This window comes from Pyrus communis, chromosome 5, assembly GCF_041283825.1.
Source record: "Pyrus communis isolate YQ-2024b chromosome 5, ASM4128382v1, whole genome shotgun sequence".
In the NCBI taxonomy this organism is placed as follows: Eukaryota; Viridiplantae; Streptophyta; class Magnoliopsida; order Rosales; family Rosaceae; genus Pyrus; species Pyrus communis.
The window spans coordinates 1,432,116-1,457,671 of NC_142569.1; the positions used below are offsets into that span (position 1 = coordinate 1,432,116).

The 25,556-nt window shown below is 37.5% G+C and overlaps 4 protein-coding genes across 4 annotated transcripts; all 4 read left to right on the forward strand.

Moving 5' to 3' along the window:
- The first annotated feature begins 1,031 nt into the window (after positions 1–1,031).
- On the forward strand, positions 1,032–2,685 carry LOC137727127 (cysteine-rich repeat secretory protein 38). The gene is made up of 2 exons (XM_068466062.2): positions 1,032–2,005; positions 2,419–2,685. The coding sequence occupies exons 1-2, from the start codon at positions 1,159–1,161 to the stop codon at positions 2,526–2,528; spliced, it is 957 nt and encodes a 318-aa protein (XP_068322163.2). The 5' UTR covers positions 1,032–1,158; the 3' UTR covers positions 2,529–2,685.
- A 1,620-nt stretch (positions 2,686–4,305) lies between these two features.
- On the forward strand, positions 4,306–4,812 carry LOC137721154 (B3 domain-containing protein At2g33720-like). Its single transcript, XM_068460266.2, has one exon. It carries the CDS (start codon positions 4,306–4,308, stop codon positions 4,810–4,812), a length of 507 nt encoding a protein of 168 aa, XP_068316367.2.
- Positions 4,813–7,578: 2,766 nt separating this feature from the next.
- Positions 7,579–10,694, forward strand: LOC148696528 (cysteine-rich receptor-like protein kinase 29). The gene is made up of 7 exons (XM_088693624.1): positions 7,579–8,501; positions 8,690–8,827; positions 8,961–9,088; positions 9,313–9,523; positions 9,645–9,882; positions 10,006–10,156; positions 10,239–10,694. The coding sequence occupies exons 1-7, from the start codon at positions 7,700–7,702 to the stop codon at positions 10,485–10,487; spliced, it is 1,917 nt and encodes a 638-aa protein (XP_088549750.1). The 5' UTR covers positions 7,579–7,699; the 3' UTR covers positions 10,488–10,694.
- An 11,464-nt stretch (positions 10,695–22,158) lies between these two features.
- Positions 22,159–25,356, forward strand: LOC137726307 (cysteine-rich receptor-like protein kinase 27). The gene is made up of 7 exons (XM_088693620.1): positions 22,159–23,135; positions 23,320–23,457; positions 23,576–23,703; positions 23,848–24,058; positions 24,180–24,417; positions 24,543–24,693; positions 24,776–25,356. The coding sequence occupies exons 1-7, from the start codon at positions 22,265–22,267 to the stop codon at positions 25,130–25,132; spliced, it is 2,094 nt and encodes a 697-aa protein (XP_088549746.1). The 5' UTR covers positions 22,159–22,264; the 3' UTR covers positions 25,133–25,356.
- Positions 25,357–25,556: the final 200 nt, after the last annotated feature.

Sequence of the window (25,556 nt, forward strand, 5' to 3'; positions counted from 1 at the left end):
AAATGTTTTGTTGCCCTGAGATTGTAGCGATTGAGCTTGCTTTTGCTCCTCATGTTCTTCTCAACTACGGTCCCACAAATATGAACCTAAATCTATACTTAAACTGACATGTATCCGTACTCAAACATGCTACTTGCTCACTAAACTGACAAGTTTTCAAAACTTAAATCCATACTCGAAAACGGTGCAATTTCATCCCATTATCATCACACATCACTTTTGCAGATACAATCTTCCAAGGACAGAATGTTCTCCAATATTTCTTTCAACGTACTCGGTTAGATTATGGAACCATTCTGTATGCAAAAGCCTTTGTTTCCAATTGAATACAGAATCAAAGAATAGCCTTTTATAAAGTTGTAACACACCCTCATGTCGGTTATAACAAATTCTTGCGGGATTATCCTTCGTGGCTAGATGCATATACATTGGATGGCTATGTGTGAAGATAAAGCTATGAGTAATGCGTTGGGTAATAATGAAATCACTTGTTCTCATGTTCGTGCACAATATATGTATCTCGCGATCAGTGCTTGCATTTTTCTCCTATATATTGATCTGTGAAATATCTGTGAAGAAATACAATAGTTTCCAGTCAGCAAATATGAGATCAAATTTTTAGGTGCATGTAAATTGTGTGTATATATGTTTTTAATCTCCCTCATCATGTGTGAGCATGTAACTTAAACGGGATAGCCATGTCACAGAATTTCTCTTCGTATTGGAGGGGTTAGGGGAGAGGCGACTCGTAAGTCTAAGTCTTCTCTTAGAAAAGTTAGTGCCATAGAATGAAGGGGACAAAACCAATAACAAAATTGTCAAGCAACCATCTAGATTGGGGACCACAGATGGGGGTCAAGGTCTTCTCCAACGACTGTCCTACATGTTTAATTTAAGCAGCTACATTAGACCAAGAAGAAGGAAAAACACAAACCCCACTAGCGTGTGACTTGTTCGCGGACTCGGATTTTCAACAAAAGCTCTAAAAATAAGTAAATAAATAATGATGTGTACATGATTTTTTTTGGGTCAAATATATGTGTACATGATGAATAAATAAATATACGTGTACTTAGATGAATTAGTGATACCGCGTGGATACAGTCCAAATATAAAAATTCTCATTAAAGCAATTGTCTACTTATTTACAGCTATGTAATGACCGATAATATTCACACAGAGTTTTCATACAGAAAAATGGGTTACTCAAGACCATTGCTTTTCTTCATTCTTCCTATTATCTTGGGCCTTCATGCTCCAGCCATAGCCGATGACGATGATAATGGCGTATGCACTTTGACGGCCGACTACTGCTGGAGCTGTTCCCGTACTAATGAAACCTTCAACAATGGCAGCATCTACGAACGAAACCTCCACACCGTCCTCTCCTCTTTCTCTTCCAACAAAACCGAAATCAACTCCGGGTTTTACAACTATTCTCTCGGACAAGGCTCCGCAAAAGTCAATGCAATGGCACTATGCAGAGGAGACGTTCCCCTAAACGACTGTCACTCATGTTTCAATGAGTCCATTTCCATTCTCCTGCAGAACTGCACCAATAAAAAACAAGCGATCATATGGGCACAGCGCTGCACGGTACACTACTCGAACGTCTCAATTTTCGGTGTTGTGGAAGATGATCCGGTTAAGTTTGTGCCCGGCCCGACTAACGCGTCAAACGCTGAGCAGTTCAAGCTGGTGCTCAACCCCTTGTTGGAGATTTTAAGTGAGAAAGCTGCAGCAGGAAACTCCACTACAAAATTTGCAGCTGGACATGCACTTGTCCCTGCAAGTAAAACCATATATGCAATAGTCCAGTGTACACCTGATTTGGACCGACAAAATTGCAGTGATTGCCTCAATGAGGCCATCTCGGATATCCCAAAATGCTGTGAAGGAAAGGAAGGAGGGAGAGTCCTTAGACCCAGCTGTAATTTGAGGTTTGAGAGCAATCTCTTCTACGACGCAGCATCTGATTCCCTTGTAAATCTTCCAGGCACACAAGGTACATCATTTATATGTCTTGCAATTAATTTAATTTTCAGGGAAAACTTTAGAAATGAACCTAAACTTTGAACTTTGTTACACTTTGCCCTCGGAAAATTTTAAATTAGGAGTTTAGAGGAACTCTGAACCGAATTCGTGCCGTTGTATCTCCTAACTGTCAATTTTGTCATAATTGTCTCTTAATTCCATCAGAATTTACAAAAAAGAGTAAACATAAAAATGAACTGAAACTTACACATATGCAGCAAATTCGACGACTTATAAGATTTATTATTCACATTGACTCAAATTGAAAGTTTAGGAAATCTCAAAACTAAATTGAAAGTTCATAAAAAAGGAAAAATAGGACAATATTGTGCTCTTGATATCTGCTTATTGCTTTTTTGACTAAAAACCTTGTGATTTTTGCAGGAAATAATACAGGAAATGGTACGAGTAACATAACAACAAAAGTATCACCATCATCGTTCTTGGGATTGCTATTGTCGCTATGCTTGTCATCAGCATACGCATTTTTTTAAGAGTGTGGAAGCGATTGGTGAAAATGTATGTTCAATTTTGTTTAATTTTTTACATACATTTAGCGAGTGTAATATTTGTTGGCAAGTACTTGAATTTGTATCCATTAAGACCAATGTAATACGGCTTGCTCTAATAATATGCATTTCTTTTCAATAATCTCGGGTTAATTACAAATATAATTTCATTTCAATATTTGAGTTCTTTTTAAGGTGAGGATCAAAGTGTTTGATTAAATTCCTATCGAGTTTGTCTTTATAGGATACTCTACGGTTTAATCTAATGATGGAGCAGAGTTATTATAGTCAGTTGACTTCGATAATCTGGGATTTAAGATGAATAATTTGACACAAATATTTGAGTTCTTTTAAGATGAGAGACAGTGTTTCATAAAATGTCTGACAAAACTTTATTTTTGTAAGGCCGCTCTTCATATACAAAGAAGCATATAATATTTGCATGTGCTTCAATATCTTAATAGATAAAGTGTTGGGTTTCTGCCTGTCCATATTGAATTCGAAACTCTCATCTTCCTTAAATTAATATAATAGTTTCGAAACCTTCGTTAAAAACAAATAATAAATAAATAAATTAAGGGGTTTCTCCATTTTAATTCTGGATAAAAATTGAAATTCAATTAAAACCTTATGTTAAATTATATATTCATTATAGTCCCTTGACTAAATTTCTATGTCATCATAAAAATTAAAATTCATATTTTCTAGTTTTTAAATATTTAATGCGTTTTTTTTTGTTCCCATAATGCCCATATTAAATATTTGGTTTTATTTTGCTCCACATTTTTTGGCATTGATTATTGTTTGACTTTCTCAGATGATAAACATACCTCATAGTACCGAGTCAAATGCATCTAAATCATGATACCTACCACCATGCACCTAAATCCTAGTATCTAGTCGAATGCACCTAAATATGTAATCATAGTATCTATTTGAATGCATCTAAATCATAGTACCTACATGAATGCACCTAAATCATAGTATCTAGTCGAATGCACCTAAATATTTGTACCTCAGGTCCCATGATAAAAAAAAAGGTGATGTCATTACAATATACTATATACATAGCACTCTTAATTTTAGAAATGATCTCGGGTTAAGATATATAATTTCATCTCAATATTTGAGTTCTTTTTAAGGTGAGGATCAAAGTGTTTGATTAAATTCCTATCTTTGTCTTTATAAATCATTTGACTTTTTTTATTTAAATTTAAACATAAATAGTACATGACGAAAACTAACATCACAATATACGATAAACGGCTAAGATGTGGGAATCCTTAGGATTCCCATATAAGGATCCAAAGAGGATCCATTTTATGAAACATTGTCTCTCATCTTAAAAGAACTCAAATATTTGTGCCAAATGATATATCTAGTTTCCTATTAAATTAAATAAGGAATTTTAACACCTAAAATGTCCATAATAAAAAATAAAATAAATAAATAAAACCTAAAACTGATTCAGGCCCAAAGGAATTGGACAACTAGAAAGGAGCCCAACTGAATACATATGCGGGCCACGCCACAAAGAGACCAACCCAGGCCCAAACGGAATTGGAAATTTAAAACAAATTACATACCCGAACCAGGAATAATTAGAAAGGGAAAGATGAAACAAAAGGAAAAGTTTCCTAATGAAATTAGGAAGCCAATACTTTCCTAATCCAAGCATGATTAAATCTTTATATATACCAACACAGTGCTTCTCTTATCTTCCACACTTTCCAAGCATTTACCTTCAATCGAAAAATTAGCAATGAAACTAGAAGAAGAAGACCACCACCCTTCAAAAGTACGACTGTTCGGCATTGGCCTCGGCAGTAGTTTGAATGATCTTCGCGGAGGACACGAACTCTCTACCGATCTGTATCTGTGGGATCCGACCTGGGACTACAGCTCAATTTGGAAAATCAGGAAGAGGCTAGCGGCGAGCGATCTCGGAGAGCTGAGCAGGCTGTTGATGCCAAAAGAGGCAGTGCGAAAACACGTTATGTCTTACTTGGACGACAAGTTAGCCAAGATGGTCGACAGTAAAGAGGGCTTACCAGTTACAGTTGTGGACTGGGATACGTGCAACCGGCATGAGTTAACTTTTAAGCATTGGAACTCTGGCGATTTTTACATTCTGAATGGAGGTTGGAGACCGGAGTTTGTGGTTCGAAGAGGCTTAAAGGAAAATGACGAAATCGGTCTTTACCTTGACTGGGATTGGAAAACTTCCAAGTACATCTTCACGTTTTCTGTTCTTCAAAGAACAAAGTAGTTCAATCATGATCACATGACTTGTAATTAATTAGCTAAGCTAGTTTAGTTTTTATTTTTTATTTTTGTCAAACTAAGCTAGCTTAATCCTGACTCTGAATAGTTTATGTAGTGCTTCATGTAATGGGATTAGTTTAATTACTTTTTTAATTGTGATTGTGATGAGTTCTTTATGGTTAAAAGTTTTTGTTCCAGAATAATTGTTAGACTTTTTTTTATGTACTTTGAGTGTTTCACCATATGCATTAAAATGCGTCTGTTAACATAAAAAAATAATACAAGTTTTGGATCAAATGTTTAATTTTGCATGAGATATCCGTCAAGGGGGCTCGGAACACAAAAAATGTATGGGATATCGGTCGAGGATTTGATGAAAACAACATTCTATATATGGATGTGCAATGGATATATTAGTTTCAGAGTATGCGATACACTTTTTTGTTAAGTCAGATGCCTATAATTTTGATGTGTTACCCGCTTTCATCATGGAGAAATGGGGAGGATCTTCTAAGCTTTGTTAAAATGGATAGTGTCGGAGCGGAAAAATTCAGGTACTTCAATTCTCCTCCAACAAGTAATCTTGAACATGTTGAGAAGCTTTAAACTCCATTTTCGCTCGCCATCAATGAGGGAGGAGGGGAACCTGCAATAAAACACTCCGATGCTCAAGTTAGTGTTTGTTCAAGATACTTGTAAAATATAGAACGATCTCCTACCTCTCTCCTCCCCCTGTTCTTGTGTGATTATTAGCCTTTTTATAGGCATAAAATGCTTGGACTCCAAGTTCCACACTCCTTGTATTTCTCCATGTTTCACATTCCATGGAAGTGTTTGATCATGCTCCTTTATTCTAACTCCATTCCCCCAAATTTAGGATTCATGGGAAGTGGCTCATTGCTTGAACCTTTCAGGCTATTTTACGGCCATCTTCGGCAATCATTGGTCTTCCAAATAGGTATAATCTTGTTTTACACTTTCTTATTTTCATTTTGATATATTATGGGTCGAATTTGGTTAAGAATCGATTGAGTTACGAAGTTTTGAAAATTGCCCAAAGAGTTTTTAACGAAATGATCAAAATCATGAATGTTGGACAATTCATGGACCATTTCTATTGATTTTCAATTTCAGGGACCATTTCTATTAATCATGCAAATCTCAAAGACTATTTTGTATAATAACCCTAAATATCACGAACATGGTCACAATAATATTTTTATTTGTCAAAAATTAAGAAATATTTTTAAAAATAAAAAATTAAAAATAATATTTGAGCTGAATTAAATTTTAAACAAAAAAGAATTTATGTCGTCTTACTTGTGCAGGCTAAAAAAACTTTAAAATTCCAGCGCAGCTCCTCTTTCTTTATCTTCAACCTCAACCCCTCTGCACATTCCAAAACCCCATCCCACGTAAACAATCCCACTTCATCCCTCTGACATTGACGAGATTGAAAACTTAAGCAACACAACATCCAATCGAGTCACACCAACATCCAATCGGGCCCCAATTTCAACCTAATTGGAGCTCAAGAGACTTCCACATCGCCTCCAACGAAACCAACTTTAAAAAATTGAAGGAGGTCAAACACAACCATTATGGGATTGCTTTCCTGATACCTTAATCTTCCGATTACAATCAATCTAAGCCGACCCTTGCCAGCCTTATCATCTTACATTACAAATTGACAATCGTATTCTGACCACAAAGTAGGAAGGTATATCGAACCAAACGAGTAAATAATGACAGTGCTTTCTTTTTCTCTCTCTCAAAGAGTTTTTCTCACCTCTCTGTGTGAGTTGTTCCATCGTTGATTTTTCTCCACAGCTGCCAGCTCGAGCTCCCTCAAGGGTCGGTGGCAGTCCTCTACTTTCTTTCCTTGTTCTTCTTTCTTTACGTTTCCTTCTGCTTCAATTTTTCATTGCCTACTTTTTCTATCCGCCTTGCTCTTCCACCCTTTTTCCGCTTTCGATCTATCCTCACCTCCGTTCTCCTTCCACTTCCATGGCTCTCATCTATCCCTCTCACTCTGTTTTTCCAATTTCTTCCAGTCCCACTCCGGGTTGGCTCCATCCTTCCTCGTTGCTTCCTCTTTTTCGATCTGCAATCTCCTTTCTTCACAGCACTCGGCTGTGGTTTTTTGGAAGGTGCGTAGAGTTTTTACTCGGGTGTACACACCACCACCTTCCGCTTGCTTGCCTTTATTGGCACTGTCGTCAGTGTGTTCTCCACTAGCTTCTTTCGTATTTTGGTTGCGATCGGCACGATGGTTGTTGCAAGATACTGGAGTCACCATATTCTTTGCTTCTGGGAGGTGGATGCTTGACGGCGGTCCAATGCATTGGTTTGCGCTGAGGATGCTCTGTGTAAGCGATGGTGGCGTCAGCAGAAGGCTAAGGTGTTTTGTTTGTGGTGTGTTAGTTTTTGGGCTTCAACTAGCGTGTTGGGCCTTGTATTATGTAACTTTAGGTCTTTTTGTTTTTTGTTATGTATCACTTATTTGAACTTCTTGTATTTAGTTGTTTGTTAGTAATAAAATTTGCACTTTTGACCAAAAAAAAAAAAAAAAAAAAGTAAATAATTGTCAGAATTGCATAGTATAATTGATTTACTTTGTTGACTAAGAGAGTGCATGCACCAAGAAGCAAAGAGAAGTTGACCCAGCCAACGACTCCTGTTCCATTTCCAATCACCGTGTCTTGCGTAAAGTGAGATATTCATTGACATTATTTCAAAGGTTGAATAGTATAAGTCTGGTATTCCACCACCGTGTCTTGCGTAAAGTGAGATATTCATTGACTTCGTTCTTCATAAATAGACGCGTAGCAGGTTTTCCATCATAACTATAATCCTCTTTTACAAACCAATTTTAGCAAAAATATCAAATAATGCCAGCAATGGATTCCTCAAGATTTCTATTCTGCCTCTTTCCCATTCTGTTTCTCATGATTAATCAAGCCCTTGCTCAAAATTGCATAGACGAAAAAGGAAACTATACCACCAATAGTACCTATCAGACAAACCTCAACCGCCTCCTCTCCTCCCTGCCCTCCGACGAAAACGGCAACGGGTATGGCTTTTACAATGCATCCTATCGCCTAAACTCGTCGAACGAGCGCATTTATGCAACCGGACTTTGTAGAGGAGATGCCAAGGCGGAAGATTGCCGTAGCTGCCTAAATAATTCCCGATATACTCTCCCTCAGCTTTGCCCTAATCGGAAGGAAGCATTTGGTTGGAATGAAACATGCATTTTACGCTACTCAAACCGCTCCATCTATGGCGTCATGGAAACGGATCCTTCGCCGTATTACTGGAACATAAATAACATATCGTCGTCCGACCTGGATGGATTCAACCAAGAGCTGAGGAAGCTACTGGACAGCATAAGAAGTGAAGCTGCAGCTGGCGGTTCTCTTCGGAAATTTGCATTCGGAAACACAAGTGGCCCAACTTTCCAAACAATATTTGCACTAGCGCAATGCACGCCAGACATATCAAAGCAAAGTTGCAGTGATTGCTTAGTTGGGGCTTTTGCATATATCTCCTATTTTTACGGGAAAGTAGGTGGGGGAGTTAATAGACCTAGCTGTTACTTTAGATTCGATCTTTACCCCTTCTATGACCCTAAAACTGTCAAACAACTGCCATCTCCGCCACCATCAACCAATACCACAAACACTTCACAAGGTACGTACGCACAACGTATATGTATGTACACTCCATTACATACACCGATGACTGTATATTTGCTTGACACTGATCTCAAAATTTAATTGATCAATGGGAACTCCTCTCTCTAATAGATCGATCACTTAAACATGTTATTTAGAATCTCATGTGATTAGAGAAGATATATTTCTCATTTTACTTTGCAGGATCGAAGAGCAGCAAATCTCGGACTGTCATTATTATTGTTGTGCCAATTATTGCTTCTTTGGTATTAGTAATGTTCATGGGCATTTGTCTAAGAGTACGGAAGGCAAAAAAAAAGCTTCAAAGTAATTTAATTCCAGGTACGTACTGTAACAAAATAAACACATTAACATTAATTTAACTCAATTTGCTTCAAGTAGAAAGCCTAGTACTGTTACGTCATCTAGATCTAATTATGTTACATATGAAATTTTTGTTAAAATTGTACCACAGGCGAAGACACGGACGAAATTGGAATTGCAGAATCCTTGCAATTCAATTTTGACACAATTAGAGTTGCCACAGATAACTTTTCTGAAGCCAATAAACTAGGACGAGGGGGATTTGGTTCTGTTTACAAGGTAATATATAACACATCTATTGAAGATAAGATTCTCACATCATACCTTACGAAATAAAATACAATATATAGTGATTGTTCCACTATTTATAACACCGAGGCGGGCTTTATTATGAAAAAACCTAACCTGCCAATCTTAACAACATCATGATATATATGGGCAACATCACCAGTTTCATGTATATATTCCTTGAATGCAACCTTTTTGTTTTGATACTCTTTCAGGGTAGGTTATTGAATGGAGAAGAGATAGCAGTGAAAAGGCTCTCCGTAAATTCCGGACAAGGAGATTTGGAGTTTAAAAATGAGGCCTTGTTAGTGGCAAAGCTTCAACACCGAAACTTAGTTAGGCTCTTGGGTTTCTGCTTGGAAGGAGTTGAAAGGCTTCTTATTTATGAGTTTGTCCCTAATGCAAGTCTGGACCGCATCATATTTGGTATCTATGCTTCAATGTTCTTTTTGTACAATTTTAGCTTTAACTTCAAAATTTTACCATAAAATATCATTCTTGTAACGTACAAGAAACATTGTAACCTTGGTTTGAATTGCACATGCAGACCCAACCAAGCGCGCACAACTGGATTGGGATAGGCGCTACAAAATCATAGTAGGCATTACTCAAGGGTTTATTTACCTTCATGAGGATTCGCGGCTTAGAATTATTCATCGTGATCTCAAAGCCAATAATATCTTGATAGATGAAGAAATGACTCCCAAGATATCAGATTTTGGCATGGCAAAATTGTTTGGGGTTGATCAAACACAAGGCAATACTAGTCGAATTGTGGGGACCTAGTAAGTACTCAACGAGGCTACATGGCTTATATTATAATTGTGTTAATCTATATCAATAATCCAAAGTTCTCAACTAAGTTTGATCATAAAACCAACATATATTATTCTTGTTTCGATATGCAGTGGATATATGGCTCCAGAATATGCGATGCATGGACACTTTTCTGTTAAGTCGGATGTGTATAGTTTTGGTGTCTTAGTTTTGGAGATAGTGAGTGGACAGAAAAATAATTCCTTTCGTCACGGCGAGAACGTGGAGGATCTTCTAAGCTACGTAAGAATTTAAACTATATGCATAATGCAACCAAGAAAAATAATTTATCTCTAACTATATTTCTACGAATTTCACAACGCAGGCATGGAAATGTTGGAGGGAAGGGACAACTTCAAATCTAATAGATCCCGCGTTGACGAACGGTTCAAGAAATGAAGTCATGAGATGCATCCATATTGGGTTGCTATGTGTGCAAGAAAATATAGCTGATAGGCCAACAATGAATGCTATTGTTCTAATGCTTAACAGTTACTCAGCCACACTTCCAGTACCCTCACAACCATCATTTTTCGGAGATAGTAACGTTGGATTTGACATGACTTTGGGATGAAAGAATAGTTAGGAGGTGATTACAACCGGGTCCGATCGATCCAAGAGCAGCTCTGTCAAAGCACCAAAAAACGAGGTTCATTGATCACCGAAGTATATCCTAGATAGCTCTTTAAGATGGAAACTGCATTGTTTTTTAAATCATAATGTGTAATTTACCATTTATTTTGTTCATTTTTCTTTTCAATGGTTTAGCTAATTCCAATAAGGCTTGTGATGTATAAGAGATGGACTAAGGCCATCTCCAACCGAATGGTCCAGAGGGCTAGAAGGTCGAAAATAACCCGAAAACCATCTCCAACCGAGGGCTAGGCCAGAGGGCTGTGGAATCTGAGAGGGCCCCACAAAATCGGAGAGGGTTGGAGGGCCGGCTGCATGCAGCCAGTTAGCCAGCCCGGGGTTGGCCAGAAAAATCATCTTTCCTGTTGGTTATAACCGACATGAATGCTTAAGAAAAAAATTCAATGCAACGGCTAGCTAACGTCAGTTAGCCGTTGCATTTGATTTTTTTTTCTTTTTTTTACTGTTTTATTATTATTTTTTATTTACAAAATTTTTCCTATAACTTCTATTTTTCATATTTTTTTTTTAAATTCTATTTTTTTCCTATAACTTTTATTTTACAAAAATTTCATTTTTTCCTATAACTTCTATTTCACAAAATTTGTTTCATATTTTTTTTAAATTCTATTTTTTCCTATAATTTCTATTTCACAAAATTTGCTATAACTTCTATTTCACAAAATTTGTTTCATATTTTTTTTAAATTCCATTTTTTCCTATAACTTCTATTTCACAAAATTTGTTTAATATTTTTTTTAAATTATATTTTTTTCCTATAACTTCCTAAGTCATTATACAACTTTAAATTAAATTAAGTAACATGAAACAATATGAAACAACATTAAATAACATTAACCAACATACAAATTATACAACATAAAACAAAAAAACATTTAACAACATGAAACTTAAACAATATTTTTAAAAACATTTAACAATATAAAACTTAAATGCCTACTCCATGCTTCTTTTGGCCCAAAGATGTGCAACAAGATCCTGTTGTAGGTACTTGTTTGTGGCACGAGAACGTATTATTCTATAGCACCTCATGTACTCATTTATAGAGATACTACCAATTCTTGGATTGAAAGGCAAATTAGGCTCATCATATATTTTTGCACGAGCCCTTCTTAACCTATTTGGATCTTCTTGGTCGTCATCGGACTCTCCATCAATATACCCATCTCGCTCATCCTCCACTATCATATTGTGTAATATGATGCAAGACATCATGATGGAGTCCAAATTTTCTTGACTCCACCCTCTTGTCGGTTCACTAATGATCTTCCACCGTGCTTGTAGAATACCGAAAGCTCTCTCAATATCTTTCCGGTATGCCTCTTGGTGTAAGGTAAACAACTTTTCTGCGTCATTCCTAGGATTTGGAATTGCTTGGACACATGTCGCCCACTTTGGGTAAATGCCATCTGCCAAGTAATACCCCATATTGTATTGACGGTTGTTGATGTTGTAGTCAAATTAACGTGTTTTACCTTCCGTCAAGTTATTGAAGAGGGGTGAACGCCCAAGAACTGTAATGTCATTTTGGGATCCAGGGACTCTAAAGAAAGCATGCCAGATCCATGTGTCATATGAGGCAACTGCCTTTAACACAACAGTTGACTTTCTCGACCTTCCGCTAAAGCCTTTTTGCCATCTAGTGGGACAGTTCTTCCAATCCCAATGCATGTAGTCTAATGACCCTATCATGCCCGGAAACCCACGATCTTCAGCTTTGCGAAGGAGTCGATTAAGATCTTTTTGATTTGGCTCGCGGAGGTACTCGTCTTTGTAAACCTGAACAATTGTGTCACAGAATTGTTCAAGAGTATCAAGGCATGTAGACTTAGACATATCATAGGTTTCATCCATTGAATCAGTTGGGGAGCCATAGGGCATCATTCGGAGTGCAACAATAACCTTCTGATGAGGTGATAAACCAGGGCGGCTTGCTCTGTTCCGCTTCTGTCGAAAGTATGGATTAATTTGCTAGACATCACAAAGTAAACGCTCGAAGACATGACGCCTCATCTGGAAGCGACGTCTAAAATCCTATTCTGTGTACACTGAATTGGGGTTGAAATAGTTGTTCATCAGGCATGTGACATCGCTTTGTTTCGTGGTTTGTAAGAGCGACCAGCAATAGAGCCACCCCATTGAGGTTATTCCTTAGTTGGCTGACACACCATGGCCGCAGCCATGGCTGCTGCTCTGTTTTGTTTGTTGCGCCTTAGTTGAACTTCTTCATCAGACTCCTCATCTTCTCGTCTCATTTGCGCCCATTTTGGTTCCAATTTGGAATTGGATGAGGACCCCCAGTTAGAATCCGAAGAGGATCCAAAGTTGGAATTCATTGTAAACTTGAATTGAAATAGATTGAATTCAAAGTTGTGTGAATTATAACCCAATATCCACCCTATTTATAGCAAAAGAAAAATTCAAATCCAACGGCTAGCTAACGTAAGCATGATGTCAGCTACCAACGGCTAGCTGAAATCACTTAGTTGTTGGATTTGAATTTAAGTTGTAGTTTTTAAATAATAAATTATGTTTGACCCTTTGACCCTCGGTTGGAGACGATTTTTTGTGACAGGGCTAAAACGAGTCCTATGGCCTTTTGGCCATCGGTTGGAGACAGAAGCAAATATAGCCCTGTACTGTTCATTAAAATATTAATTTCTTGGAGGGTAAGAGGGCTAAAATGAGCCCTCTGGCCAGCCCTCGATTGGAGATGTCCTAAGAGTTGTTTTGGGACCAGTTTACCAATCAAACAACGACTTTGATTAATTGGACTTGAATTTTCCCGCCTCTTATTTCTCTCCTTTCATTCCACTTTTTTATTCTAACTGTTCAAAAGAAATTATCTAACTGCCTAGAACTGAGTCACATATTTAATTAGCGTTATTTTATTTTATTTTTATTGTTTTTGTTCAACAATCATTCCTTTTCTTCACCCCCATTCACGCCACCATTTATGTAATACCCTGTCCTTTCTTTTTTACATTGAGTGTTGTTTTTCGGTATTTCACGTTTTGTCTTATTTGACCTTAAATTGTGAACCACTGGGACCTACTTCTACACTCTTGTCCCCTTACTTTTCCCCCTATCCCGTGTGACATCCCCACTCCCCTTTTTCTTTCTGTCACTTCTCTCTCCCTCTAAACTCTCTCATTTCACTCACATCTCTAAGCTCTCTCTTGGTTCACTCTATCTCAGCCCTCCCTTGGGTATTTGTCAAAACTAAATTTTTTCAAGGATTAATACCTTAGTTTCCTATTAAATTAAATAAGGAATTTTAACACCTAAAATGTCCATAAAAATTAAAAAAAAAAAAAAAAACCTAAAACGGATTCATACCCAGGCCCAACTGAATTGGACAGCTCGAAAGGAGCCCAACTGAATACGTATTGCGGGCCACGCCTCAAAGAGACCGACCCAGGCCCAAACGGAATTCGAAATTTAAAACAAAATACCTACCCGAACCAGGAATAATTAGAAAGGGAAAGATGGAACAAAAGGAAAAGTTTCCTGATGAAATTAGGAAGCCAATACTTTCCTAATCCAAGCATGATTAAATCTTTATATATACCAACAGTGTGCTTCTCTTATCTTCCACACTTTCCAAGCATTTACGTTCAATCGAAAAATTAGCAATGAAACTAGAAGAAGAAGACCACCACCCTTCAAAAGTACGACTGTTCGGCGTTGGCCTTGGCAGTAGTTTGAATGATCCTTGCGGAGGACACGAACCCTCTACCGATCTGTATCTGTGGGATCCGACCTGGGACTACAGCTCAATTTGGAAAATCAAGAAGAGGCTAGCGGCGAGTGACCTCGGAGAGCTGAGCAGGCTGTTGATGCCAAAAGAGGCAGCGCGAAAACACGTTATGTCTTACTTGGACGACAAGTTAGCCAAGATGGTCGACAGTAAAGAGGGCTTACCAGTTACGGTTGTGGACCGGGATACGTGCAACCTGCATGAGTTAACTTTTAAGCATTGGAACTCTGGTGATTTTTACGTTCTGAATGGAGGTTGGAGACCGAAGTTTGTGGTTCGGAGAGGCTTGAAGGAAAATGACGAAATCGGTCTTTACCTTGACTGGGACTGGAAAACTGCCAATTACATCTTCAAGTTTTCTGTTCTGCAAGGAGCAAAGTAGTTTAATAATTAGCTAAGCTAGTTTAGTTTTTATTTTTATTTTTGTCAAACTAAGCTAGCTTAATCCTGACTCTGAATAGTTTATTGGCGCTTCATGTAATGGGATTAGTTTAGTTACTTTTTTAATTGTGACTGTGATGAGTTCTGTATGGTTATAAGTTTTTGTTCCAGGATAATTGTTAGACTTTTTTTGTGTACTTTGAGTGCTTCACTATATGCATTAAAATGTCTCTGTTAACAGAAACAAATAATACAAGTTTTCGTTCAAATGTTTAATTTTGCATGAGACATCCGTCAAGGGGTTTCGGAACACAAAAAATGTATGGGATATCCGTCGAGGATTTGATGAAAAAAACATTCTATTTATGGATGTGCAATGGATTTATGGCTTCAGAGTATGAGATGCACTTTTTTGTTAAGTCAGATGCCTATAATTTTGGTGTGTTAGCCACTTTCAGCATGGAGAAAATGAGGAGGATCTTCTAAGCTTTGTTAAAATAGACAGTGTTGGAGCAGAAAAATTCAGGTACTTCAATCCTCCCCCCCTGTTCTTAAGTGATTATTAGCTTTTTTATAGGCATAAAATGCTTGGACTCCAAGTTCCACATTCCTTGTATTTCTCCATGTTTCAAATCCATGGAAGCGTTCAATCATGCTCCTTTATTCTAACTCCATTCCCCCAAATTTAGGATTCATGGGAAGTGGCTCATTGCTTGAGCCTTAATTTTTGCACCCACAGATAGTAGGTGCTACATGGTGTGATTTTGATGTGGGACGGAATTGGTGTTTTTTTAGGTGGGGGAAAATTAAAATAACACTAATTTCATCATATCAGATTCATTCTTCATGTAAATGGCTATGATTTGTTAAAAGAAATAACGTATACACACCATTTTCTCTTTATGCACACCTATCGCTACAAGAAACAGGGGCAACAGTCACCGAAGTAATTTGATACGAGAATACGATCCTTATGGTGAAATACATGTATCAACTGACTGTCATTATCTATTATTGCATCTGAACCGGGTCCATCCGTTAGTTTTCATTATGTCTCACCTCCTAAAGTTTCACATATATTCACGACTTATTGTTGATTAAAAGATGCACAAGCTGTTTAATTGTATTCGTCTGATATTCCTCGATGTATCGTTCCATTATTTTCAGTGAATGCATTGGTCTGCTTCCTCTGGACATACGGATGGCTAGGCCAAGCAAACGAGAAAGTTACCATTGGTTTGTTCTTGCTGGCTCAATCCAGAGGTTGAATTGTATTAGTCTTCCAAGCAAGAACTAATCAGAAGCTTCAAGCTAGTCTTGTTTCATTACTTCTAGGTCGGACCAATTCGAGCACATGCACGTACATTCGGGATTTCTCTTTGTTTTCAAATACTATTTATCTTCTGTGTTTTGATTATCGTTCAATAAATTCAATCTTAATATCATAAATAAACACAAATGTGCTGGAGGGTAAGGTGTGCAGCAATTACTTTAGTCTAAAGCAAGAGGGGAGGTGGCACTGTGCAATTTTGGGTACATTTCATTTTATTAACGAAAGTGCCACTGAGTCTCTTTGCCGCTGCTTTTGTTGGATTTAACGTTATTTACAAAATTACCACTGGGCTTCAGGATGGGTTTTGGGTCTTTGGGCTGGATGTGAACGACGATGGTTTTGATGGGTTCCTGGTGGGCAGAGCACAAATGGGTTGCCAAGAAAGTCGATGAGGGAGTGAGAAAGAGTGAGAAAACGAAGGAAAACGATGGAAAATGTGGGAAAGTTTTGGTCTTGGAAGCTCCCATTGCTTAGAGAGAGAGAGAGAGAGAGAGAGAGAGAGAGAGAGAGGGAGGGAGGGAGGGAGGACAGAGAGAGTTCTTCGGCTAAATGGGTTGCTTTCTTCTAGGTGATGAAGAATAAGGAAGCAACGAGTGTGTGTGGAGGAAAATCTGGATAAGTAAAGTAGTTATTTAATTACTGCATCTATGGTTGGATTTTCAATTTTTTTAAATTTTGATTTATTTATGGAAAAAACAGAGTGAGAGAGAGAGAGAGATCCAGGAAGCAATAGAAGGGTTGACGGGTTGGAGGGAGAGGATCGCCGGGATTTTTGACTCGGGGGCGGGTGGCTGTGGCTGTGGGAGATGCATCGGTCAGAGGGTCGTTGGCGGAGGAGAGGAGGGGGACAGAGGGACTGACAGTTAGAGTCAGGTTTGTGTCTTTATAAATTAGGGGGTTGCGCTGTGCTCATTTCTGTGTTTCTTCATGCTTTCCTGCTGTTTCCTTCTCAACATATCAAATTGAGGTTGCTTTTCCGCTTCACATCGTTTGAATATCCCTCTGTTGCTAGATTGTTTCTCCATACTTTGTTGCTTCTGTATTTCTGTGATGAGGTTGTTGGGGAGATTAGGCTGTTTTAGTAACAGTTTAGCTCCTCTGTTGGTAGATTGTTTTTCCAATTCTTGGTTGCTTATGTATTTGTGTGATGCACTTTTTAATTTTCTTCTTGACATGTATGTAGATCAAACACAAGCATACACATCAAACCATGCATTCACAGAGCAGGCGCCAAAGAGACCATCATTGAGGTATTTGTTTATCCATTCTTAATTTTGTTAGGTGTTGGACAAAAGGATTTGTAATACAAATCTCTTAACTGTGTTCGAATGCGGACTCTAGTTCTCTCTAATCTTAACTGTTAGGGTCCTCTGGTATATTCTCATATCTCTTCTGCTTGCCAGTCATGTATAGAGAAGAGTTTGTAATTTGCATGTGCCAACTACTGTAATATATATTTCAGACTGATGGATCTGTGCGTTGCCAAACAGTGATGCTTACTCTTACTATAAACTGGGCGACAGATACAAAGTCGGTTGCACCTAGGTTTTTGTCTGAGTCCCAGTGTCATAGAACCATTCATAACCCTAACCCCTACATATTTGTAACGTGACGAAATGATGTTAATTATATACAGAAGAGTAACCGTATCTTTTTGCTTTCAGCTTTCTGCAATGAATAAATTTCAAACGATGGTGTAAAAAGCCGCAGGATTGCCCTGCTGGGCTGGCATGATATTCTTAGAGTAATACACAGAAATTTTTGGTGTTGGCAACTGAAGGTGCAGTTGCATGTGCAGATTAAATCCTTAGTTCGATCTGTTCGCTTAATTTAAGTATCAAAATCTTTTTAATCAAAGGATGGAGTGTGATCTCAAAACCTTAAAAGTGAAATAATAATGTGTCATCTCTCTCTCGTCGCATCCTTATCTTCTATATGGTACATAACGTCTACAACAACTGACCATTACTTTTGATTTACTGACATGCATGCTTTATGCTTATCTATTGAAATCTATCTGCAACGGATATTTCTCTGTGTTTGCAAGAGTATATAGCAGAGAGGAATGGATTGAACTAAAGATGCTTTGCCGGTGTACAATTGAAGTTTAGAGTTTAGGGTTGACTAACAACTGGTAGTGACCCAACCCAAAAAATCTGATGCCAAGAGCCGTGGGGAGAGAGAGCTTAGCTGGAAAGGGGATGGCAAACACCAGAATTTCAGATTAGTAATGCTTGTGGAATCAGCATGTATACGGAACCATGTGCCCTATATATGTGTATACCCAAATATTGCAACCAAACTTAATTAGTTGCCTGATTTTAGTTTTTGTTAACAAAACGATATTCTAAACTAAGCTATTAATCCTCAAGGAGGGAGAGTCGAATTTGAGTACAAAAAGGACACTAAACGAACTGACCTAATGATCATATTTGCACCTGTTTGTTGGGAAATAATGGTTGCTGATTTTAGCAATGGATTGAGTCTCTCTATTTGCTATGATTATCTCTCTAAACAAGCTTGATATGATTATTAATCTTTGTTTTTCTTCTGTTACATTATTTGATTCATTTGTTGTTGCTGCTGTGAAATCGCTGTTCGATGCAATGTGCAACCAGCAGAAGCACGACATTCATGAACTATTTTCTTTCAATTCCTCCTTAAACATGAGAGGGCGTAGTGGCATAAGCTGTTTGGCACAAGCTTATTTAAAACTTATGTAATCGACTCTTTTTTCGTGTCATTTCATGTTGGTTGGGTGAAGTTTATTTGCGGTGTTGTGAACCTATAATTCTGTTATTCGAACTGCAATATATAAACTTGGTTATTTACTTCTCTCGCCATCGAGCCACAAAAGTTGTTCCTGCACTCAGTTCTTTATGACAAGATCAAACAAATTTAATTTGCCTTTATATTCAAATGTGTTGAAGTAGTTGTGAGTTGTATGACATTACTGTTCAATTATAGCCTTGGCTGAGGCCCCTTGCAGTTTACGCAACATTTCACCTAGGCCTTAAGCTTTCGTATTCTTCATTGAACCAAATTAGTTGTGTTGGATTCAAAATATTTCTAAAATCTCTTTTTTCTTTTGGTGTGCCTTTGGTCATTTAACTAAAATTTCATTAAATTTGGTCTTTAAATTTGAAAGTCTCTGAGTTGCTAATGAATTTACTTTGTTTGCAAATTTCAGAAATTTGGATTGTTGGAGGAAGAAGTTGGTTCCTTGCCATTTTGAGGTATATAATTTCATATCTATCCGTCGTCTTTCATTCTCTGTCGGGCCCTAAAGATTTCTATCAAATTTTGATCCGTTCGAGTCGCTGTAGACAGCCTGACTTCACTCTTCTCTCTGTCGTCTTTCATTCTCGATCCACCGCTGCATTAATTTTTCGGCCGTATTGCAGGTACGATTTAGAATCAGAAGCATGCACAAAATCTCCATCGCCGTGGTCAGATTCACCCCTCCATCTTCGCTGCTCTTCATAAATTGAGCTCAGCCATGCAAGTCAGATGCCAAACCTCCTGATCTTGGTTTCGACACACTCACAGGTAAAATTTTCTTACCTTATGCCTTTAACTTCATCTCCGATCATAGTAGATTAGGGAAAAATGGAAGATGACTGTCTCATCTATGTATTCTCTATGTAGAAGCCTCAAGATCGAAGACGATGGTGTTTAGGCGTGAAAGAAAGCACCAAAGAGTTCAGATCTGATGTTTAAAAATACGGAGGACATGAAGTTCTCAAATCCAAGATGAAAAGTTATAATCCACGCCTTTGTAACTATTTGTATCCTTGATATAATTTTGCCATTAGTTTTTTTTTTTATATTTTTTTTATGGCAAGTAGAAATCTTAGAAGTTAAAGAAACGAGCGATAAAAAATTGTTGTATCAACATCACCTCTTTAGTTCTACGAGAGGAACTAAATAAAACATTTTTCTTGAATCATATAAGCCTGCAAGAAGCAAAACAAGCTAAGAGTCATTTATACAATATAAACGCATGAACTCTGTTCGAATTCTTACTCTTATTCTCTCTAATTTTTTGCTGTTTAGTTTGGACTCCCATCGCAGCATCATCATTTGCTCTTGCAGCTGCTTTTGATGCAGAGGTCCTCAGCCATGACATTTGAATCAAAATTCTGGTATGCCACTTGACCTTTGATGCAGTGCTTCCCCGTACTTTCCATTTGAGTGATTGTTATTTTTGTTCTCTGTAGTTTTTAGGTTTATGGATAAAATATCTGAGGCCTCTTTATTCTTCGATATGATTCCAATTTGGCTCTGTATTATTTCTTTAAGAACATTTCAAATGAGTCTATTTGTTTCTGAGATGTGTGTTGTAAAATTCTCCTCTTTTTTTGGCTTCCTACTTTAGGGCTTATTAACTTTAGAATTTGTACCATAACGATTAATTGTTTTTACTTTTCTGAAAAATAGAAGTCTTCTTGGTCAGTCATTTTGCACTGGAATTCTTCTTAGTCGGTCATTTTTATCTGATGCGAAGACCTTTGTATCAATCATTGTTTCAGTTTATCAGTAGAAATGAATGACTTCTTTGTTATAAAACCCCTCATGCTGCTGAAGCACTTTTACTACTTTTTGAGGTATATGTAAATTTTCAAAGAAATCGCATGATACCAATAAATCAGAGGTTTAAACATAGTAAATCTTGCAAGCAATGTGTTGGAAGAGTTTTATGCTTCATAGAACAGTTTTGTTCTTAAAGGCTGTCAAAATTTGGGGTGTTGGTGGGATATTCAATTGGTGGTAGGTACTGGTGAAAGATCAGATTTTGGTAGGATTTGTTGTTGGGAATCACATCTTTGCAATCACATTTTTTTGTTTTTCCCAAGAACTTTGGTAAGATTTTGGTAGGACATAAATGAAGAGAACCTTCAAGACTTAAACTGCTGCCATCTTTCTGGTGTGCCTGATGTTTATGTTCGGTTGAATTTCAACTTCCCGGTAAGTTTATTATAAGCAATCTCATGGTGGTTTGGAAATAGCATTGACTATTTGTATAGTACAAACTTCTGTGTAGCACCTACTCTTCTACTTATGCTACAAGGAATCATGACTCAATTTTGAATCACTGTGCAGGTGCATTTTAGCCACACACTGACAGCTACTGCTGCACTTTAGGTACAATTAAACAACCATCATTTTCCAATTCATGTGAAAAACTCATATACATTGTATATAGTTGGGACTTTAAAAAATCCGCCATTTTGTTTGTACATAGGCTTTTAATGTAAATTCAATAGAATGTAGATCCAACTTAAAGACTTATTTTACCATGTCGATTCAGCTGCCTTGATTGGTTTTTGAATAATTTAAAAATTGGTGTGAAACTATGGTTACGAATTCAAAACCCGCCGTGGAGATCGGGCATTTTTGCTAGCATCAACTATAGTAAAGAATAAGGTGTGCGGTAATATCAACTACTGTAACTTTTCTTGCTCGTTACATCGTAGTAACCACCATGTATTTGCCGATTACAATCAATCTAAGCCGAGAAGGAACTAAGAAACAATCAGTTTCAAATCGACAATTGTATTCTGACCACAAAGTAGAAAGGTATATCGAACTAAACGAGTAAATAATTGTCAGAATTGCATATTATAATTTATTTACTTTGTTGACCGAGATAATGCCTGCACCGACAAGCAAATAGAAGTTGGCCCAGCCAACTACTCCTGTTCCAATCTGTGGTTTACTTTATTTCAACGGTTGAATAGTATAAGTCTCGGAAGAAGCTTCCTTAAATATTTAATTTAGCACTCCCGTCTATATCAGCATCTTCAATTCTAACAGTGTGAAATATCGCTGATGAAAGAATACATACAAAGATATAATATAAAAGAGAAACTTGCTTATATAATGATTATACAATGATGTCATTGTAACGGTATTTCAAACTAATCACATAGTATTTGATTTGAGATTACAATGCATTTTAAATTTCAACTTACCAATATAACAGTGTGTTATTGGCTTGAGACCGCCACAATAGCATCATTTTTTCATATACGTGAAAAAGTTGTAAACGAAAAGCTAGATAATTAGAGATCATGTAGAACACTTAAACATGCATGTATAAAGGAATGATAGCAAGTAGTAATACCATATCGTAGCTAGAGCTATTACTAAAAGTCTGGTATTCCCACCACCGCGTCTTGCGTAAAGTGAGATATTCATTGACTTCGTTCTTCATAAATAGATGTGTAGCAGGTTTTCCATCACAGCTATAATGCCAGCAATGGATTCCTCAAGATTTCTATTCTGCCTCTTTCCCATTCTGTTTCTCATGATTAATCAAGCCCTTGCTCAATATTGCATAGACGAAAAAGGAAACTATACCACCAATAGTACCTATCAGACAAACCTCAACCGCCTCCTCTCCTCCCTGCCCTCCAACGAAAACGGCAACGGGTATGGCTTTTACAATGCATCCTATCGCCTAAACTCGTCGAACGAGCACATTTATGCAATCGGACTTTGTAGAGGAGATGTCAAGGCGGAAGATTGCCGTAGCTACCTAAATAATTCCCGATATACTCTCCCTCAGAGTTGCCCTAATCGGAAGGAAGCAATTGCAATTGGTTGGTATGACGAAAATTGCATGTTACGCTACTCCAACCGCTCCATCTATGGCGTCATGGAAACTGAGCCTTCGCGGTATTACTGGAACATAAATAACATATCGTCGTCCGACCTGGATGGATTCAACCAAGAGCTGAGGAAGCTACTGGACAGCATAAGAAGTGAAGCTGCAGCTGGCGGTTCTCTTCGGAAATTTGCATTCGGAAACACAAGTGGCCCAACTTTCCAAACAATATTTGCACTAGCGCAATGCACGCCAGACATATCAGAGCAAAGTTGCAGTGATTGCTTAGTTGGGGCTTTTGCATATATCTCCCAATTTTACGGGAAAGTAGGTGGGGGAGTTAATAGACCTAGCTGTTACTTTAGATTCGATCTTTACCCCTTCTATGACCCTACAACTGTCAAACAACTGCCATCTCCGTCACCAATAACACCACCAATGCGTTCTCCACCACCATCAACCAATACCACAAACACTTCACAAGGTACGTACGCACAACTTATATGTACACTCCATTATATACGCGGATGACTGTATATTTACTTGACACTGATCTCAAAATTTAATTGATCAATGGGAACTCCTCTCTTTGATAGATCAATCACTTAAACATTTTATTTAGAATCTCATGTGATTAGAGAAGATATATTTCTCATTTTACTTTGCAGGATCGAAGAGCAGCAAATCTCGGACTGTCATCATTATTGTTGTGCCAATTATTGCTTCTTTGGTACTAGTAATGTTCGTGGGCATTTGTCTAAGAGTACGGAAGGCAAAGAACAAGCTTCAAAGCAATTTAATTCCAGGTACGTACACAGTAACATTAATTTAACACAATTTGCTTCAAGTGGGAAGCCTAGTACTGTTATGTCATCTAGATCTAATTATGTTACATATGAAATTTTTGTTAAAATTGTACTGCAGGCGAAGATGTGGGCGAAATTGGAAGTGCAGAATCCTTGCAATTTGATTTTGACACCATTAGAATTGCCACAGATGACTTTTCTGAAGCCAATAAACTGGGACAAGGGGGATTTGGTTCTGTTTACAAGGTACTATATAACACATCTATTGAAGATAAGATTCTCACATCATACCTTACAAAATAAAATACAATATATAGTGATTGTTCCACTATCACCAATTTCATGTATATATTCCTTGAATGCAACCTTTTCGTTTTGATACTCTTTCAGGGTAGGTTATTCAATGGACAAGAAATAGCAGTGAAAAGGCTCTCCGTAAATTCTGGACAAGGAGATTTGGAGTTTAAAAATGAGGTCTTGTTAGTGGCAAAGCTTCAACACCGAAACTTAGTTAGGCTCTTGGGTTTCTGCTTGGAAGGAGTTGAAAGGCTTCTTATTTATGAGTTTGTCCCTAATGCAAGTCTGGACCACATCATATTTGGTATTTATGCTTCAATGTTCTTTTTGTACAATTTTAGCTTTAACTTCAAAATTTTACCATAAAATCTCATTCTTGTGACATACAAGAAACATTGTAACCTTGGTTTGAATTGAACATGCAGACCCAATCAAGCGCGCACAATTGGATTGGGATAGGCGCTACAAAATCATAGTAGGCATTACTCGAGGGCTCATTTACCTTCATGAGGACTCGCGACTTAGAATTATTCATCGTGATCTCAAAACTAGTAATATCTTGATAGATGAAGAAATGAGTCCCAAGATATCAGATTTTGGCATGGCAAAATTGTTTGGGGTTGATCAAACACAAGGCAACACCAGTCGAATTGTGGGGACCTAGTAAGTACTCGACGAGGCTACATGGCTTATATTATAATTGTGTTAGTCTATATCAATAATCCAAAGTTCTCATCTAAGTTAGTGATCATAAAACCAACATATATTATTCTTGTATCGATATGCAGTGGATATATGGCTCCAGAATATGCGATGCATGGAAACTTTTCTGTTAAGTCGGATGTCTACAGTTTTGGTGTCTTAGTTTTGGAGATAGTGAGCGGACAGAAAAATAATTCCTTTCGTCATGGCGAGAATGTAGAGGATCTTCTAAGCTTCGTAAGTGCTTAAACTATATGCATAATGCAACCAAGAAAAATAATTTATCTCTAACTATATTTCTATGCATTTCACAACGTAGGCATGGAAATGTTGGAGAGAAGGGAGAGCTTCGAATCTAATAGATCCCGCGTTGACGAATGGTTCAAGAAATGAAATAATGAGATGCATCCATATTGGGTTGCTACGTGTGCAAGAAAATATAGCCAATAGGCCAACCATGAATGCTATTGTTCTAATGCTTAACAGTTACTCAGTCACACTTCCAGTACCCTCACAACCAGCATTTTTCAGAGATAGTAACGTTGGATTTGACATGACTTTGGGATGGAAGAATAGTTCGGAGGTGATTACAACCGAGTCGGATCGATCCAAGAGCAGCTCTGTCAAAGCACCAGAAAATGACGTTTCATTGATCACCGAAGTATATCCTAGATAGCTTCTTAAGATGAAAACTGCATTTTTTTTTAAAGATTATAATGTGTAATTTACCATTCATTTGGTCAATTTTCTTTTCAATGGTTTAGGTAATTTGCAATAAGGCTTGTAATGTATAAGAGATAGACTAAGAGTTGTTTTGGGACCAGTGTACCAATCACGGTAGAAATTTAACCAATCAAACGAGGACTTTGATTAATTGGAATTGAATTTTTTCCTCTCCTATTTCTCTCTCCTTTCATTTTGATTTTTTTTTTTTCAAAAGTAATTATCTAACTGCTTGGAGCTGTGCCACATATTTAATAAGCCTTTTTTTTTTATTTATTTATTATTTTTGTTCCACAATCATTCTTCTTCTCCACCCTTGTTCACGCCACCACTTAACCTTCCACCTCTTGCACACACCGGCCACGGTTTGACGATCT